The 20,610-nt window shown below is 35.9% G+C and overlaps 1 protein-coding gene across 2 annotated transcripts; it reads right to left on the reverse strand.

Moving 5' to 3' along the window:
* Window positions 1-2,962: 2,962 nt before the first annotated feature.
* Window positions 2,963-10,302, reverse strand: LOC103948732 (CDPK-related kinase 5). Of its 2 annotated transcripts, none has more exons than XM_009359786.3 (11): window positions 9,392-10,302; window positions 7,478-7,608; window positions 7,187-7,228; window positions 6,990-7,098; window positions 5,809-5,887; window positions 5,418-5,714; window positions 5,215-5,327; window positions 4,644-4,751; window positions 4,490-4,552; window positions 4,230-4,397; window positions 2,963-3,500 (listed from the first exon to the last, which is right to left on the reverse strand). In XM_009359786.3, the coding sequence occupies exons 1-11, from the start codon at window positions 9,932-9,934 to the stop codon at window positions 3,363-3,365; spliced, it is 1,791 nt and encodes a 596-aa protein (XP_009358061.2). In that variant the 5' UTR covers window positions 9,935-10,302; the 3' UTR covers window positions 2,963-3,362. The 2 variants fall into 2 exon arrangements, with proteins under 2 accessions (XP_009358061.2, XP_048424418.1); XM_048568461.1 differs by having other exon boundaries at window positions 4,490-4,548; window positions 4,640-4,751.
* Between the last annotated feature and the right edge of the window lie 10,308 nt (window positions 10,303-20,610).

Below are 20,610 nucleotides of genomic sequence, written 5' to 3' on the forward strand. Positions count from 1 at the left end.
TTCTAACACCAACGACCAGCCCTATTTGCAATAAGTTCTAGTCCACAGGTGCACATTAGATGTTTCTTGAGGAGGGAAAACACTATAAAGTAAGTACTTAACATATTTTCCATTGGAACATAGCTCGACATCCCTGTAAAAACCACAATTTGCTATGTTTACTGGGCTCAGTTAAAGAATCTCGTCGAACAATTTCTTTACCCATTAAGGTGACAACTTTCTAGCATCTTTATCACGTACTTCTTACTATTACCATTTAAGAAACATGCCATGTCAAGGAAAGCTTCTTTCACCCGGATCTTCTAATGCATTATAACTTACTGAGAGGTTTTTGAATGTCTAAGTTAGAAACTTTTGTACAACATAATTGTGTTGAAATCTCATTGACGATGTTACGTATAAAATCAAATTGGTGCCTGCCAATTAAAATCATGTGAAACAGTTAATGAGTTGACATTTTTGATATATCTATTTGGGTAATATAATTGGATCTGCACATATCTCACTTCTTGTAATAACGTATTTTCATCGCATAAGTTTTACAATTTTAATTGTTCAATTTTCTAATTTTCATTTGAAGATTATCAAACTAAAAATCTTTTGAATTGAAGATTGTTTAGGGGTGATCTATGATTTGAATGGTTTTTCTGGGGATATGATTTTCAAATGTAGATTAAGAAATTGAAATGCTCCGATTATGAAATTTATACAGTAAAAATACGTTATTCTAAGGGGGCGGGATATATGCATTTTCCAAGATGCAAGTATTATCCTAAAATGGCAAAAATAATAACACACCGAAAAAAAAAAAAAAAAAAAACTTTCTACTACGGAAATGTATTATGCATTCCCTTTTCACTTTTGTGCTCTCCTATCTAGTTTCTAGCCATTAAATTGAATAACTATAAAAGAAAAATCAACGGAAAAAATTAAGAGGAGAGTGCAGAACGTGAAACATGAGTACGGAAATCACTTATTTTTTACTTTATACGTGTAACAAAACAAGAATGGTAAGTTAAACTTATAAGTTGTTTTCTCAAGAACTTCTAAAGAAAATAGGTTAGTAAAGACACCCCAAACAAATAAGTTATTTCTAACCAGTACCGCGTTGGAGGGTTCAGAAATATATACCCATTCAAGAAGTACCACCCAGACAAATTTGATGCTTCTGTGAGACCTGCCCTCCATCTCCACACCTTCCCCATGTCATCCTTGAACTTGCGTTCATGGTTAGCGAGTGCCTCACCAAAACTACCTTTCTGGTTACGTATGTCCAAAGGATCCAACTCGTAGTATACTGGCCAAACGATTTGTTGCTTTGATTCTCTACATTGGAGGATCTTAACCAGTTCCATCAGGCACCAATCCGAGGATGCATAATTTTCGGTGAATACAATGATCGAAATCCTCGACTCTTCGATAACCTTGAAAAGCATCAGTAATGGAAGTTCTTCTCGTAGGTTTTGATTCCCTTATGAAGCAAACTCCTGTGCAAATTGTATGTGAAATTGTTGTGTGTATCCGCAACTCTATAACTAAGGAAGACATCATATGAAGAAGAGGCTCCTAACTGAGTGCTCATTGGAAGAGATGACAATAATGCTACTTATGTTAAAGACTCTCTTGTTTATATATAGAGTGCTTTTCAAGGACGTCTCTGATATTTCAAAGTATTGTGCGAAATTTATAAAAAAATCCACCTTAAGATAGTCTTCCAACAAAAAAAAAAATGTATTAATGCTAAAAAGCAAAGACTTAAGTTTGAAACAACTGATTATAAATTTTCAATGAGATGAAGAAATACCTAAACCTACCAATTCCAACTTAATATATTTTAACTAATAAATACCTAACCTTAATTGAAGTCTCCACTGCATCACTCTAAACACTTGAATTATTTTAGTGGTTTGAGAATTTCTCTTCAATTGGCATAAAATTATGATTTGAAGAGCGAGTCTTACGGAAAAAAAAAAAGTGGGGGAAATAAAAGGGGGAAGTGGCAGTGAGAATTGACATAAAAGTTTGAATTGTAATTGTGTTTGCACGCCCTACTAAATTATTATTTTTTGTACAATGATATTATTTAGGAAGGGAACTAAGGGGATGACCTATACAATGGTTTGCTTAAGAAATCATAATAGTGGGAAAGTTGGAAAGAAAGTAATAGTTGCCCCACTAATGTAAAATTGGAAAAAAAAATAAATAAATAAAATAAATTAAAAAAAAAGGTTTTTTTTATTTAAATAGCAATTTTTTTTTGGAGAGCCGGTCAAATTTAGGCCCCTATGCAATCAAACATTCCGCTCCTCCTTAAAGCCGCTATTAGTGTTTTTCTCCGTCTTTAACTGAAAATAAATAAATAAATAAAAAAACATCTAGTGTAGAGAAAAACACTTTATAAGTGGGAATCTCGCTCAACTGTAGCCGGAAGAAAAATCCATATTGACAACATAACAACATATAATAACAATTGATATGTCGTTCAATATATATTTTCAATAGTAATTGATTATACAGTTGTTGATGTGTTATCGATATGATCATGCTCCAGCATAGTTGAGTGAGACCTTCCTTAAGAAGCGGATCTATGCTAAAAGATGTACTTATGTTAACGCAACTTGATTAGCATCACATCTGTTTACTAATCCAGTTGTGAAAATTGATCATAGTGGTGATATTATATACTTGATTGACCCTGTTTCCGACGCTGCGCATTGGATCCTAAAAAATTATAGTCAACTTTCAATTGCATGAAAAATAAAGACTGATTAAGAGGACAAGAAACAAAAAATATAAAATCAATTGATAATCGGTTCTTTATGCTATTGCATGGTTCTTTTCCTGTCATTTCAGTTTTTGATGGGTCATACTGAACTCTTTAAATAAAAATTGGGAAATGATTTCCGCAATCTCCTCCTTCTGTGCACTCTGTTTAAATAAAAACTTACGAGTGCACGTATCATGAGAAATCGCAATACGCCAAATGGTAAAGCTTGGTTTTCAATCGAAGCCATGGAGAAGTTTTACAACACTGAGGCAAATCACGCATGTTTCAAGGCAACTAAACAGATGTTGGAGACAGGATAATTTAATGTGTACAATGCATCCAAGGAGTTGAAGAATATTGTAATCGCCCATTTCGGCAAACTAACTACAGCTTTACACTCGAATATCAACACAGCATTCGAACTGGTAACCAAGCTTTTGCACCTGCAGTGTCCGGCAAGTTTGAACCCGTCTTCACGAATTGGCCAGAAGGGCCATTTGACATGTATGCCAAAGCGGATTGTAAAACACCCTTTTTTGAACATCCAAATCTCATCTGGATAAAAAGCGTACATAAATAATGCTTTGTATCTTCACTATGCTTTTACAAACGCCCGGCTGGACACACCATGCAACAATTTCACAAACCCAAGGAAGCTTAGCTTCCCATCAGTGTGCCTAATCCAGTCATGGAGAACCACATGAAGTGGGATGGAAGGACCAAGCCCAAGTTCCTGAATCACAATTTGGAGAGAGTATGAATAACAGTAGTCTCAGTCCAGTACATTACAGATTGAACAGAGCCTTATAAATCTTTCGTTCCAGAGGGCCCAAATTAAAAACCAAATCAACATCAAATTCTTGACACGAAGGCCAGATGCCACCAGAATGCAGATGCATGGGATGTGCTCATATCTTAGAAATAAAAAACTCTAGGCGAAAATATGCTATGGGAGCATGAGCATTCAATTTCAGCTCATTTTCAGTTTGGTCCTTTTTCTCTTGTTTCAGTTCGATCTTTCAAATTTTTAAGTGAAGCAATGCAGTCTTTTGTGCACCAAAATCATGCTTTTGTTTTCACTAGTTATTGTGGTCCATGGTTTACTGACATAATGCATTAACTGCTGCATTGATGACAAAAGTCGGTCATAGAACATATGCAACTGAGCTGACCAGATTGCTTAAATTCGAAATAATAAAAAGACCAAACTGAAATTTTAATCAAAATCTAAGCACCAAAAGTATAGTTTATCCAGAACTCTACTTCTCCCTCCCTACACCGTTCTTTTAACCAAAAGTATGTTACTTAAGAAATGTAACGAGTAAAACAGACACTTCTAGATATGTCAGCAAGTCCAATTCATAAGTAACATACTATTATACTCAGAAATCGACCTTATGATTACTAAGCTTTCAACTAACATATAGCAGACTGCAAATGTGGCATTAAAATTTCAACTTACCGAAGCAAGTTCTTCAATGACAATTGCCCTGTTTCCATCCTTCTCGAAAAGTTCATATGCACATCGAGCATGTTGTTCCCAACGATCAAGTGCCTCGAGCTGATGAACACTTAATGCAGCTGCACAGAACTCATCAAAATCCATTCTTCTGTATTGAAGTGCATTTAGCTGTCATGGGAGAAGTACTAACCAGTCAGTACTTTTATAACCTATTGAGCCTAATACCATAGAAATATTCACAGAAGCAACCAAGTTATTACCGATGAAATGAGATCAGAAATGCGAGACTCCTTCATTGCGTCTGTAGCATTTTTCGTGAGGACCTATCCAGGAAAAATAAAAAAGAATACTTTAATTATCAACTTATCTGTGTGTGTGTGTGTGTGTGTGTTTTAGAGAGAGAGAGATACCAACCATTCTAATATTGTCAAGAGTTATAGTGCCATTTTTGTTTGGCTCCAATAGAGCAAACTGCTCCTTCAGATAAAATAGTTCATCCACAGTCAATGTCTTAGACAAGGCCTGTCACGTCAATTTACAGAAATGAAACGTTAAGAGAGTGATTAAATACATCTCAATATATAAAGTATAAAATGATTCACTAAATAAACAAAAATAAATAATTAAAAACACAACTACACAAACACATAGAAGAGTAATTTGGATGAAGCAATCATCAAGCATTAACCGATAACATCTCAGAAACCTCTCTTATTTCCAGTAATTATACACATGACCTTATAGACAAAAAATGAGAACAGATAATTATCGGTTTTACCGAGTCGCCATTATTAGTTAATGGAATACTAATAATTACTTTCCAATTCTATATTTTTTAAGAGGCACAAACAAAAATCCCATTCATCAAGAAAACTAACCCAATCATTTGACTTGATATACAAAGTTCTTAAGACCAAGAATCTTATTCAGCATGCAAAATTCGAGAAAAAGTTCTCACTTTTCGTCAGTGAAAACATATACACACCCTTAAAGCAGCCTTCCGAAGGGATGATGATCGCATATAAGCCTTCATGAGTCTAAATACTAAAATATCAAGTGGCACTTTTATGTCACTATAATTCCGGATCCAAGGATGACCTGCCAAAAAAAAAAAAAAAAAGTTATAGCCAGTGACTCAGGAAAATGGTAGCAGAAACTTATCCAATCATACAGACATGGAAAACTCACTTAGAGCCTGTGCTGCTGTCATTCGTTTCCGAGGGTCCTTGTTCAATAAGCGTTTGACAAAGTCCTTTGCTTCAAGAGATAAAGTGGGCCAAGGTGCTTCATCAAAACTTGGATCAGCTTTCAAGACCGCCCGAAAAATTCCAGACTCAGTCCGGGACCAAAATGGACGGCTACCACATAAGAGAATATATGCTATTACACCAATACTCCATACATCGGCCTCTGTACTATAAGATCTATGTAGAACTTCAGGTGCGACATAGTATGCACTTCCAACAATATCATTAAGCCTCTCGTCTGTAAGACAGAAATGATATTAAAACCCTATCCAAAATCAATAAACTGAGAGATCGATAACAAAACAAGCTAAAATATTGAAGAAAGGACAAACCTGGTCTGGCAAAATCAGACAAGCCAAAGTCAATGGCTTTCAACTGGGAATTCTCATCTTTGGCGGTATACAAAAAGTTCTGATAACAAAAATGAAAAAAAAAATAGCATTAGCTTAACATAAAGAGAATTAGATTACAACCGACAATAACAAATATATCAAGTATAAGATGATAAAAAACTGCCAAGACCTTCTAGCTTTCATGATGATACATATATCAAGGTATCTGAGTATATGAGTGGAATATAAGCCGATTAACTAGTTTGAATTTTTGGAAACCCTACACTTCCCACATAAATGTCTTTTCAACAAGCACATAAGTTAAAATATTGAACAAGAAAATGTAGGTCAGGTCTCAGCTCCAATTGTTCAAAACCAGATGCTGTAGGAACAGCCGCTGTGGATTTACTATTTCAACTCACTGAAATATTTCCCCTCCAAGCCAGACAGAACATAATGCCAGCTATATGATTAAACTAAAATTTATCAGATTTATATAACCATTATTTGTGTCAAGCTTTCTTTCCCCTGTCAAAAAAAACCACAAAATCTGGGAATCTGGGAACCTAAGGTGTGAACTGAGTAATTATGACACCCTGCAACAATCTATTGACAGATTGTATGAGACTGGAGGCGCCTAATAGTACTAACTACTAAAGTAAAAAGATTTTTTCCAGAAGACAAATAGGTTTTTGTCCTGCTACAGGACGATGTTTAATCTTAGTCCAGAAGACATCAACCATGTATAAGTACCAATCATTTTAAACAGTTGGATAATTCAGGGCCAGATTGGGAAACGACAGATACAGTCAATTGAAACAGAAGGGGTTTCTATTGCAATCTCTCAGTTGTATAAAAGTAACCATTTGTCGTGTTGTTCAATTCCTTGTATACAGTCTTGGGGGTTGGCGAGGTGGAGGGACACTCAAATCTAAATCAAGTTTGTTCCGAGAATTCACCACCCCACACCCCCCCCCCCCCAAAAAAAAAAAAAAAAGGGGATGCTGCAGGCAAGTTTAACCAGCCTCATTCACCGCTAGAAATTCTGAACAACATTTAGTCACTTCAACTATCTCTGATAGGGGTACCTTTGTCCACATTGCCTACACCTGGATCTTCATTACAAACACGCATCTCATCTGCTAATTAGATAAAAAGAAAATTAGAGAGATTTATTCCACCTCTGGCTTAAGATCCCTGTGTACCACACCCTGGAGATGACAAAATGCGACAACATTCAGTATTTGCACCATGACAGTCTTCGCATCATCTTCTGAGTATTTCCCGCCCCTTCAGAAGAAACAGAATATCAAGTTAGTAGAAAAGAAAAAAATATCATCATCTGAAAGTCCCTATGGAAGATGTTTAATTTATATACCTTGAAAGTATTCTATCTAAAAGCTCTCCACCTTCACACAACCTGAAATGTCGGGAAAAAAAAAATGAATGCCATAGAGACGTCAAACATCTTTAAGAGGGACGTAAACAATCTTCCTGTAAATTAAATAAGAGAAAAAACAGCTGAAGATGTTTAATTTATAACGCTAAGCTTGTGCTCGAAAGAGGCACAAGCTTAGCGTTATAAATTTTTACCCAGTCAATCACTATTACTAGTGAAAGAAACCTAACCAGATGTAGTCTTAAACAGGAATTCAAAATTTTAACTTACTCCATTACTATGTAGACATTATCACTGTCTTCAAATGCATCATAGAACTTAACTAGATTGCTATGTCCAGTCAAGGCTCGCAATATCTTGACCTCCCTTCTCACATCCTCGATTGCAATAGCAGTTGTCATCTAACAACAAACAATACATTGTCATTAGAAGAAACCATAACAAAATAAAATACAGAAAATGCATGTATTAAAAGTAAAATCAACTACCAAAGCCACCTCACGTAAAACAAACATCTCACAGCAATCATATCTTATGTTTCCCCTCCAAACTTACTCGGGAAACAGGAAAGTCAATTGTATACCAGTATTCCATCACTAATCATGATCTTGGACTTATTTTTCAAGGCAACTGGAATATTTACCTCATCCAATTTACATTGTTCAATGCTCATAATACCCAATCTACTTTACATGAATAAATTCACACACTATTCTTTACAAAGATAATTCCCAGCATATGAGTCATACTTGCAGTTTATTAAAAACCACAAAGTTGTCAACTCCTATCCCTAATATATTTTTTTTTTTTTTTCACTTTTTACCCTTCTTTCTTTTACAGGGGACTTCTAGGGAAGGAAAGCAAAGTCCAGGGCTAGAAGTCATGATCTTTTTATTCTTTGATGAGGGAGTGGATAGATTGAGTCAACCTCCATGGATATTGGTTGAGTCCCTTAAACCTTTAGTATTGGTTGGACATACATCTTTGTAGCTTTGTCCAAAAGAATATATTGTCAATCATATACCTCCAATTACTGGTGAACCACCTCATGCTACATGATCATCAAAAACAAAACAATACAAGATTAAGTACAATGTTCCTTCCCTCTCGCAATAAGCGTCATACAATCTGTCGAGACTTCTGATCGTTAACCATGTACCGGGCCAAGATTGTGAAATGTGACCCACCAAAAGTTTTCGGCAGTTCCGGATGGCTGTAAGCATTGGGTTGTTACTGGCCATTATCCGAACGGTGCTATATGATTTAGTTCAATTATATATCTGCGGGAAGGTCAAGACCACAATTTGGACCATGACTTTCGTTAATGAGTAGGTCCACAGTCCACTCACAACCAATGGACTGTATTCTTTGTTCATCATGTAGAATGAACTGTCACATCTTAGGAACCGACGAAGTGTTATATGGCTGAGAAGCCATTAAAAAATAAAATTAAAAAAAAAGTTGTATTATTCCTATACCCACTACATGGAATTCAATCAGTTACCAAAGATACACATTTTTTTTAAAGAAAACAATGTACTTTCATTGAGGTGGATCAAGTAAGCCAAGAGATCAATACCTATTATTGACCAAAGAAAAGCAATAAACAAACAACTTGGTCACTTTTCACCCCTTTCACTCAAAGTTCCAAGATGTAGAGTTGTATTTTTATTAATCTTTTTTCTTTTTTTGTTAAATGCCTAATATTCCCTATCTAGAAGAACTAAACAACAGTCAATATGAACACATGACGAGATCTTGCAAGATCTTCCCTGTGCCACATACGACCTCGAAGGATCTTCGACCTTACTTAGCTACGAAAGAACACAATCACACTGTAAACCACCACTCCCTGCTCCCGAGGTAAAGATGAAAAGGACTTTGAAAAGAGAGTCAAAGAGTGCTCGAAATTGTTGGGAGAGAAAAGGATCACAAGCCGGTCCGTCGATCAGCTCGAGGAGTAGACCGAAGCCCACAACACCAAAAACAACATTAACAATAACAACGATTCAACATTGCCCTAAAATCTCAGGTTTTACCTTCAAGAATGACCAAAACATAAAAAATAAAACCCAGATTTTATCAACCAAGATTAAGCATATGAGAGCAAGAAAATCCAATTTTTACAAACAAATTATAGATTAACTAAAAATCATACATGCAAATAAGAGCATTAGGCCAAACCTTTGTTTTAGGGATGACCTTCACAGCGACCTGCTGACCCTTAAACTCCCCCTTTTTGTACCTAGCAGAGCAAGTATATCCAAAATGCCCTCGACCCAGTTCGTCCCCAACCTCCAATCGACTCGTTACCTCCTTGGAGAACCCAAACCTCTTGTCCAGCTCAACCCCATCCTCCTCCTCTCCGTCCTCCGGTATCGCCACTGAAGCCGATGCCTTTTTGCCCAGCCGCCGGGCGAGCACGGCCTTGATGTGCTTCGCCGGCGACGGAGGCGGAAAGGGTCGGCGGAAGAACCGGCTGGGGGTGGAAGTGGCGCTCTTGCTCCGCGACGGGGACGACTTCTTGAGGTAATGGGCAGGGCTGGGACTGTAGAAGGAGTAGAAGGGGGACTGGGACTGGGACTGGCGTGAAGCGACGTCGTCTCTCCGGTGGTGAGGGGTGTGGGATGGGAGGGATTTGGGGGTTTGGGAAGGATGGTTTGGGTCATTTACGTCCCTTGGGGAATATGGGTTCTGCTTTGGAGGTTTCGAAGTGCAGACTCCCATGGCGGTTTCTGTGGTTTGAGAAGAGGAGTGAGAGAAAATGGGTGAAAGATTGAAGATTTAAGGCTTAATTGGGCAGCAAAAGCAGAAAAGCTGCTTAATTCAATGGTTATAGTTGTGGCATTGTGAACTGTGTGGGAGTGTAGTTCTAGCTCTAGCTCTAGCTATAGGATTTTTGTTTGAGAATGCTTGTAGGTGCCGCTGTTGCTCCACTTTTCTTGTGTTGTCGAGAGAGAGAGAGAGAGAGAGAGCAGGGGATGGTGGAGCTGTTGGAGTTAATAATAAAACGCAGGAAAAGGTGTAAATGTGTAGAGAGAGGGGGAGAGAGAATGGGTATTTGTTGGGGACGAGGACCAGGAGATGATGACTGAAGGAGATGAAAGCGTGGAAGTGAGCTGTGGATTGTATCTTGTGTGATCTCACTGGGCACGTGGCAAGCACGACAATTTGGAATTTCGACCATCGAATTAAATACGTCAAACAAAAATAACAAATAAAATTAAACAATGATGTTTGAAAGGTTAAAAACGATATGTTTATCGTTTCTCGGCAAAATTAGAATTTGGGGGTTAGGGAAACTTGAGATTGGGTATTTTGGCACTTTGGGCGGTCTTTCGTCCATTAAAAATTCTACTTTTATCACTTATTTGTATTATCTCCTTGATAAAGATATGATCTATATGTGTTGACCGACCTACCTTTATTAGAGAGATAGTCCAAATAATAATACAAATAAATGATAAATGTAGCATTATTTTTCTTCCGTTCTTAAACATGACGCAAGGACAATGAAAGTCGCAAAAAATGGGAATCGCCATTGCCATTGGCAAAAGCAAGAAAAAGAAAAGTGATAAGAGTCCATTATACCTTGCTTAGATCTTGAAATATACTTTCCATATGAGATTTCAGTTACCCGGAAATGATTTGGATAGTCCATTTACTTGACTAATAAACAGGGGGACCAACGTTGGCATCCATCAAAAAAAAAAAACTACTCGACATTAACATATGAATAGCTACTATTTTTACGAGGAAATTGGAGTAATAGTTTTTGAATTGTAACTCAATTGTAATTTTGATTCTTGAACTAGAACTTTATTAGATGTGATCTTGAATTTGATAAAATATAGAGTATTGGTCATTTCATGTTACCTCCGCTAGATAAAGTTCAGAGATAATTGCTACAGTTGAGTTAAACTCAATTGAATTAAAGGTACACAAATTTTATAAAAGGCTTAATTACCCTATTGCCCCCTAAAAATGTTTGTGAGTATCATTTTGCAAACTAAATGACGTAAGAGTTGATGATTGGATTATTAAACGTGTCCATTCTTATTAATGACACATCATATAGTTTGAAAATTTTATCTATAAATTTAATTTCTCTATCTTGACCAACCTCCTATATATCATGTTTTGTATCCCACTTTGCCATATGCGGTTTTGTTGTTAAGCTTTTTGGATTTGGATCCAGTTCAGACCTCTTTGTGAGGATCTTGTGGATTTTCATGTCTTATCCATTCATTGTATATCATGCAATTAGAAATCATTTTTATTTTTTTATTTAAAATTAAATATAAACAGTACCAAACAAAAATTAGTCGCACGATGAATGAATAAGATGTGAAGATCCGTAGAGGATCCTCATCTAAGTTTTCTATGTTAGTGTACCACAAATGGGTCCACTATTTGCTTGTTCGTATGCCAAGCGGGTGCCACATGTGCAAAAGACATTGTCTTTGAAACATTTTAAACAAACTACTACATTTACCATCTAACTGTACCATCACTTGTACCATCTCTCTAATAGAATTCTGTCAATGCATGTAAGTCTCATCTTTATTAGAGAGACGGTACAAATAATAGTATAAATAGATAGTAAAAATAGCATCTTTGAGATTAAAATAACTAAAGGTTAATTCTTCTCAAAATATTTCCCCAACTCTTCCGCGGTTCCACCAAGCACCCACCCTTTCTTGAGATTTTTTAGGCTTGGGGCGACACCAAAATATGTGCCCTAACTTCATATAAAAAAATTCTTTGTTTTACACATAAGACTTCATAAAATTATACTTAGAAAAGCACTTCAAACTCAATAATTTAGAACGCACGGAAAGACTAGTTTATTTTGTATCGAGAAAATGAACCAAAACCCGATCTTACAAGTAGATAGATGATGAGTTTTGTTTTCCATCTATTTGAACTTTTATAAATCATGATGTGTTTGTTCTTATATATTAACCTTGTCAATATGGGACTAAAAAAATAATGATGTTTTCTAGTCTTTAATTGATATGTAACCTATTGGTGACATGTCATATGATTTGCAAATTTGGTCTAAAAATTTTGTCTACGCATTTCTTTTTGTGAAGGTTAGACTTATATTGGAACGAATGTTTAAACATTGCAACGCACATAGCTACTAGCTAGTAATTAAAAAGAAATTAACAACCAAACAGAAATTCGTAAAAATGAAAAGAATGAACATGCACATAGAATTTCGAACTCAAGATCTCTTGTTAATTTTAAATAACAAAAATATTGCTTCTGATTAAACCTCTTGATCATTTAGACAAATTTTATAAATTTAAACTCTTATGAAAATAAATTCGTAAAAGTTGGAAATTAAAAAAAAGACGCATATTGTTTCAAACCCAAGACCTCCTTGATAATTTTACACAACATAAACCACCACTTATGGTCAATTTTTATCATTTGTTCAAATTCTATATATTTATATTCTTATTAAAAGAAATTAGTAAAAATTAAAAAGTAAATAAACATACATAGTGTTTTGAAATCAAAACCTCCTCATTAATTTCAAACAACCAAAACCAGTAGCTCTACAGTTAAATTTCCTTGCCGCAGGGTGAGTAGAATCCGGTTATTTGTCGGCGAGGTTCTTGATAATTTGAATTTTTCGAAGTGCAAATGCGGTGTTTTGGAGGTGATCGAATGACTTGTGTAGTATAGCAGCTAGGGTGGGGGACGTTGGCATTTGCAATGGGAAGGGTGGTGAAGCCATGAAGGTGGCTATGGATGAGTGATTGAGCGAGAGTTCTATCATATATCTTATGCCCAAGTATCTTAAACTCCCAACCTTTTAGTGTCATTTTAAATTGGTCTCAATATTTTTAAACATTCTAAATAAGTACCCAATTTATTGAATATGTCACATTCGTTAAGTCCCAATTAATTTTCCGTTATATGTACATGTGGCAAAAATAGATTCCACTTATTTGCTTACTTGGACACTAAAATAATAATAAAAATAACTTCAAAAAAGACTTGAAGGTGAAAAATAATAATAAATAAACAAATTTACGAATAAAATAGAAAACAAAAATGAAGATCAGAAAATCTCTTATGTGACATCCTACATCGCCCAAGGGAGTGATCCTTATATGTATATTTTCATCCCTACCTAGCACGAGGCCTTCTGGGAGCTCACTGGCTTCGGGTTCCATGGGAACTCTGAAGTTAAGCGAGTAGTGCGCGAGAGCATTCCCAAGATGGGTCACCCATCGGGAAGTTCTCGTGTGAGTTTCCAGAAACAAAATCTTGAGGGCGTGGTCAGGGCCCAAAGCGGACAATATCGTGCTACGGTGGTGGAGTGGGCCCGGAAAGTGGTCCCCCCTGGGCTGGGATGTGACAATTTGGTATCAGAGCCTAACCCTGGTTGCGTGTGTGCCGACGAGGACGTCAGGCCCCTAAGGAGGGTGGATTGTGACATCCCACATCGCCCAGGGGAGTGATCCTTATATGTATATTCCCATCCCTACCTAGCATAAGGCCTTTTGGGAGCTCACTGGCTTCGAGTTCCATGGCAACTCCGAAGTTAAGTGAGTAGCGCGCGAGAGCATTCCCAGGATGGGTGACCCATCGAGAAGTTCTCGTGTGAGTTCCCAGAAACAAAACCGTGAAGGCGTGGTCGGGGCCCAAAGTGGACAATATCGTGCTACGGTGGTGGAGCGGACCCAGGAAGTGGTCCCCCCCCCCCCCGAGCCGGGATGTGACATCCTGACAAAGAATAGGTTTAGGAATTCATATAGCATTTCAAGGAGCTTGTTTATGCTTGTGATTTCCTCATTTGCCGATTTTCGTTTAGTAAAGCTTCTAGTTCTTCTTTATGGGCAGTGAAGATAGTGGTGACAGCATCATAGCAGTCCATACCATTTCAACAACTTCTAAGACCTTCTTCTTGATGTTGGTGGCTTGAGTTGTGGGGTGGAGTTTGTGGTTGTGAGTTTGTTTTGAAGTGATGATCTGAAGGGGGAAGTGGCTGTTATTTGGTGAAGGCCATGCTTCCATGACTCTCTATTGATGTTGTAGACAGAGTAAGCCCTTAATTTAACAAAAAACTAATTGGGTTTAACAAATGTGACATTTTCAATAGGTTGGATACTTGTTTGGAATGTTGAAAAACGTTGAGACCAATTTAAAATTACACTACAAGGTTGGACGGTTTTATGTACTTAATCCTATATCTTAATACTTTCAAATTATAATTTTATATACTTAAACTACAAATTAAATAGAAATTTTGTTAAGTGGGACCTATTTGTACACGTCAACATATTTGAATGGAATACTTAATGAAATTAACAGTTTACGGTAAAGTGGGACACAAAAACATGATTTAGGGGTATTTTAGGTCAATGTAACGCTTAGGGTGTGCTTGTTTGGGCTCACTTTCCTTGGACTGGACTGGACTAGCTATTATTGTAGTCCAATGTTTGTTAGGCTGAAGGATTAGGTTTAATGGGATTAAGTCGGACTCGCTCCGACTGACTCCCTCACTAAAAGTTCTTAACCAAACCTCCCGAATATCCCAGGACTGCTAAGACCCCCGCGCTGCTTTGTATGACTTGTCCAAACCTTGTGCCTTGTTCCAACTTACAAGATCTTAATCCTTGAAAATAAGGATGTTTTTCATATGGGTTCGGCAATTTGGGGTCTTCCACCATTTGGGTCTTTTGGTATCTTAGATCGCACACATACATACATCGCTCTCTCTCAGAAACGCCCTTAATTTTCACTTACCAACCAACCCGCTTCCGCTAATTATTCCCCCACCAATCGCGTTCCGTCGCGGGAATTCAATTGTCGACTCTCGTTTTCAATTGACCATGATCTGAATCTGGTACGCCAGACAAGTTGAGTGATTATTTGGAATTGGGGATTTTGAAAGGTGTTTGGTTGGTGAGAAAATTGAAAGAGAAAACAAAAGAAAATAGAATGGCAATTAGTAAGAACTGGGGAATTGCGTGAAAGGAAATGGGATTTTGAAAGGTGTTTCGTTGGTTTCTTTTTTGCAAACGGGATTCCATGAAAGCAACAGATGTTCAGGCCAAGCTTGCTGAAGGAAACAATCAAGAGACAAAGAGGATTGAGACGGATGGAGAAAAAAAGGGAAGTGGTGAGGTAGAGAAGACAGAGAATTTAAAAAAAAGGATTTCTAGAAGAAAAGAAGAGGAAGAATTAATATAAATATTCTATATATGCTTTAAAATAATATAATTTTTGAGTTTTGTTAATTATCCTGCTTCTTAGTCTGATATTGCACCAAATGCTTCACTAAGCTAGTCCAGCTTAGTCTAGTCTAAGCCAATCCAGCTTAATCTCTGAAGTTAGTCCAGTCCGAGACAATCCGGTACAACAAACGCACCCTTAACGTGGGACTTGCGAACACTTTTAGGATGCAACAGAGTAATTAAGCCACTGATAAAAATATGGAGTAAGGGACCAAAGCTCAACAATTAAGTTAAAATTCAGGGACTGTTGCTCCACTGCTGTTAAGTCATATAAGAAAGTAAAAGAATAATAATAATAATAATAATAATAATAACCAATTTTTGTAGGGCGTATATGTTGTAAAATCTACTATTCTACTTGATAAATGATGTTGATCACTTCTTTGTGAATCTCCACCATTTGGAAAACCAAAAACCTAAAAAATACGAAAACTGAAAATCGAACCGAAACAAATAGGTAGGGGTGGGTTCAAAAAATCGAAAACCGAAAACGAAGGGGACCGAACACCAAACCGAAACAGCAAAATAACTGCACCGAAAAAAGAAAAAACAGAACTAAAAAAAATTTTATTGGTTCAGTTTCGATTTTGGAGGTTTAGAAACCGAACTTAACCAAACTAAACCGAATCCCTTTACACTTTATGAATGTATGTCCATGATGTTTCTTTTGTGAAACTTTTTTTCCAAGTTTGAAACTAAGCCTACGGCTTTTTCAAGGAGCATACTTGGTTCAATTAGGGACGATATTCTATTGGTTATAAAAGAAAGTTTTGAAAGGCTTTAGAACTTGGGAGAGCTTCAAATTGAAGAAATCGAAACCGAACTGAAAAAAAAATCAAACTGAAGAAAATCAAATCGAACCGAAATTTCGATTTTGGCAAACAATAGAACCGAATGAAACCGAATCCACTCCTACAAATAGGAATGGAACTTTTTATTTTAGTTAAGCGTCCAGATTTCAGCAGGAGAACCGTACAATCTGTCATTCCACATGAAGTGTTTGCCCAAATAACTCAAAGTCTTGACATCTACTTTTGATAAAAGAATACAAAGTGGATTAGTACTTGGTATTGAACCAGAATTGTTGTTTAAGTGAGTGTCGTATGTAGAAGCACATCCGGCGACAAGATAGAATCGTTGTCTTGTGTTATCTCACTTACAAGTAGAGAATCAATTACTAAATCGTCATTAAAACGGAAGGTTCTAATGTATAGGAGTTATTAAGTGTTATCTTAAGGTGTCATTTTTTTATTAAATATACAAGGATATATTAGACTAAGGGAATAAGGTAAATAATTTGTATTGAATTCGTCATTAAATAAATTCGAACCTAAGATCTCGCGTTTAGAATGAAACAAGATTAGCATTATACCCTAATACTAAGTGATATGAGTCACTTTCTCTCTCCTCAAATTTAAGATCTCTTATGATTTGGAATGCTATTACTGCAAGAATGTGGTCGTTGTATTCTGAGAAACAAGTGTCAATCAACCATGAGCACAACGAGCAATGTAAAACTACCTTAGAATAAATAAAAGTTCTTAACTCAATCGTTACTTCATGTTCATTTAACCTATATTTCATGTGCATTTTGCATTGAATTTGTGTATGAATATGCATTAAATTGTTTGTGTAAAGGTGTCTCTACTAATTAGAGTTGAAAATGGAGAGTAATTGGAGTTGATTTTTTCTATATTCTCCCAGCTTTTTAGCTAAAATGGTTTCTGAGATTTGCATAACTCCTCACTTTGAACCTGAGATTTGTAATCAATAGAAGTAATCCATGAATTTGTCCACCGTCAATCATTTTGGTCATTCCATGAAAAATCTCCATTAAATAAGGCTAAAATGAAAAAAAAAAAACCCTCAATTTTTGTCAAATCATTTGTCCCATTGTTTATTAAATTGAGAGAATTTTTGTCAATTTGGTCCTTATTTGATATAATTTTTCATGGAATGATCAAAATGAGTGATAATGGACAAACTTAAGAACCACTTCTATTGATTTCAAATCTCAAGGACCAAACTGATGAGTTATGCAAATTTCAGGGACCATTTTGGCTAAAAAGTCATATTCTCCCTAAAATTTAACTTAGAAGCTCATATCCTATCAAAAACTAAAAAATAAAATAAAAAAACTTAAAAGCTCATAGAAGGAGCTCATTAAAATTTTGTCATGTATTTGTCTGTGATATAGATTAGGGAGTCAATGAGGTTCAAGAACCCAAGCCATGATACAAATACAACACTTCTCTCTATCACTGTGATAAATGGTCACTTGTGATACTCTTTTCGTTTGGATGAGGTTAAAAGTTCCAACAATTTTAATGTTGCCGCATGTACTCCTTTCTACTTGAACAATTTTAAATGCTTTTTTTTTTTGGTAGATTCAAAGGTAAATGTATAGGAACCAGCTCCTACTCCCCTCTCACAAAATGCAATTAGCATTTAAAGAATAACGTTTGGAGATTTGTTATTTTTGAAGATTTTTCCAGGAAAATGCAAACTGCAAAGAGAGCTACCCGATTCAACTCAATATTAATAACGTTTGGAGACTGTTATTTTTGAAGATTTTTCCAATAAAGTGCAAACTGCGAAGACAGCTACCCGATTCAACTCAATATTAATAACTTTTTTTTCTTTTTTTTTTTTAAGGGGACATCCGGTGGTAAATTACGATTATCCACCCCATTCGGGTCCGAAGAGGATATGGAGAATTTCACCATATCCGTGACCACAAGCAAGCAAACTCACCAACTCAAGAGTATCGAATCTTCCATATTTTTTTGTTTATTGGGAAGCGGCATTAATAATGTTTGGAGATTTTTATCTTTTATTTTTCCAGGAAAGTGCAGACTGCAAAGACAGCTACCCGATTTCATTCAATATTTGGTATAATGGCAGGGAAAGCAGTTATAAACTATGATTCCATTGGCACTTTATGATATCTAAATGCTGACATTATTTGCTAATTAAAGTATGGATTTTTCAACCAAAAATTACATCTCAATTAAATGCAAATCAATGATTTTATTTTAAAATGATAGCAGAATTATTGAGAAATACGGGAAACAGGGAAGCACAGATAATTAAGATCTAGTCGTAATTCAATTTCCTAGAGCAGTGCGCATTTATTTGTTTATTTGTTTTTGTCAGAAAAAAATAATTCTGGTAAAGTAAACAAAACCAACCCGCTGGAGAAACAATATTTGAAATTGCTAAAGTAGAAATAATCAAAAGATGTACACACCGTACACTGTAATTTGCCTGATTCATTTATCAAATTTTCTTTTACACTATGTTTAGATAAGGGAAATAAACTTGAAATTTTGATAAAATTCAGAATTTATACATTGACATGCATCAATTCCCTTGTTTGAATTCATAAACATAGAAATTTAGAATTTCCGAGTGGAAAAAAAATTTGGAATTTGGGACTTCCATTTCCCAAGTTTAAATTTCATGTAAATAGGTGTCATTTCCCAATTTCTATGGTTAAGAGTTTAAAAATAACAAATTCTGTATTCAATTACATTGCTCTTTTAGGTTAGCCAAACAAGAAAATTCACAAATTCTAGAACATAAATTCTCGTCATTTCAATTTCCGTCATTTTAAAATTCCTTAGTAATCTTGAATTTCTTCATCCAAACATAGGGTTATTGTATTTGTTTTCTATGTTTTGCTAATTACCTCAATGATGAAATCTAATTTTATAGAATTTAACAAGTTTCTTATTTGTTTAACCTATGAGTACAGAAAGAAACTGCTAAAGTTTAAGCGCTGGACAGTTGGCCACCGCTCTAATTAATTTTTTAGGCATTTGAAAAGTATGAAAGAGTGACTAGACCTGCTTAGGCGTCTGCCCAGACTGCCTAGCTACCTGCTCAGACTGCTTATGCACCTACCTAGCCCGCCCAGATGTGCAATAATGTTTGCTCGATGAAAATGTTCGTCGGGGTAAAGCCTTTAATTATTATTATTTTTTTTTAAATTTGAAATTCACACAATGCTTAATTTAAATAATTTATTTAATTCTAATTATATTAATCTAAAAAGCTAAATAAATCACAACTTAAAAAAAAAATAGTTATATTAACAATAAAATATTCGTACAATTTTATCTAACAAAAACTAAACTAATGAAATATAACTACTTAATTGCCTGGCAAGGCGGCTGAAGGTCGCTTGGAGGCTTAGGAATGCGAATGTTTGAAGTTGCCATTGCTTGGGCTATCTCAGCAATGTGCTGGCGTGCACAACTTCTCATTCGCGAGCAACTTCTTCTCTTTGGTTCGCAACTTCTTCTCTTTGGTGCTCATCTTCTTCTCTTTAGCGTGCTAGCTCCATCTCTAAGCATTGTAGTCTAAAAGACATCCCAGTTGGAAGATGAGAGCTAGATGAAGAAGAAGCCCCCCGCCCTTTGAGGTCACAAACTCAACAAGCTCCTAGGCTGCGGAATTCTTTGCCATTATGTTGGCCAACCCCGTCCATCAGCAACTGTAGAGACACCTCTCGATCAAGTGTCAACTTCCTTGTTAGCGTGTCTGGTTACTGCTGGGAGGTTAGCGAGGTATTGGTCATTCTTTTGCAGCATAGAAGCCTAAAAAAAAAACCAATTAAGATTATCAATTATTATTTAACTATTTTTTATTGTAATGAAATTTGAATTTAAAATGTAGAAGGGACTACTTCCATAAATGTTGTCAGTGACCTGGTTGCCATAATTGGCATGTGTATCCCACCAAGTCTCCACTTCCAGGAAATGCGAACCATTTGCCCACCATTCCTTGACCCAGTAAGATAGGGGCTAAGAATCAAAGTGGTGAAGGTACGGCTTTGCTTCTTGGTTACCCTTATTTGCCGTCGACTTACGCTGTAAATTAAATAAAAAATTAAATAAAATTAAATAAAAAAAAGAAAAGAAAAATATAATTAAAAATAAATAACATCTGTGAAAAAACACAATGATTTCAACGAATTTAATTTATTTTCTACAATGAAGAAAAAACTTACCACTAGAGGTAAAGGACTATGAGAAAGAAGCTTGATGTTTGTTAGAACTTACTCATCAAGGCTTCTTTACCAACGATTGCAAAATCATCAGAGCTTGGTGTGGTATTTTCCTCGTGGTACCTTTACAGTAG

The sequence above is a fragment of a genome, unplaced genomic scaffold (genome assembly GCF_019419815.1).
Source record: "Pyrus x bretschneideri cultivar Hongxiangsu unplaced genomic scaffold, Pyrus_bretschneideri_v1 Contig10, whole genome shotgun sequence".
In the NCBI taxonomy this organism is placed as follows: domain Eukaryota; kingdom Viridiplantae; phylum Streptophyta; class Magnoliopsida; order Rosales; family Rosaceae; genus Pyrus; species Pyrus x bretschneideri.

Excerpts from the sequence above, each read along its gene's own strand:
- LOC103948732 (XM_009359786.3), bottom strand. The coding sequence starts at position 9,934 with ATGGGAGTCTGCACTTCGAAACCTCCAAAGCAGAACCCATATTCCCCA. Across the intron at positions 5,328-5,417 it reads GACAGCAGCACAGGCTCTAA|GTCATCCTTGGATCCGGAAT; the intron begins GTGAGTTTTCCA and ends TTTTTTTGGCAG. Across the intron at positions 4,752-5,214 it reads TTCGGAAGGCTGCTTTAAGG|GCCTTGTCTAAGACATTGAC; the intron begins GTGTGTATATGT and ends TTGACGTGACAG.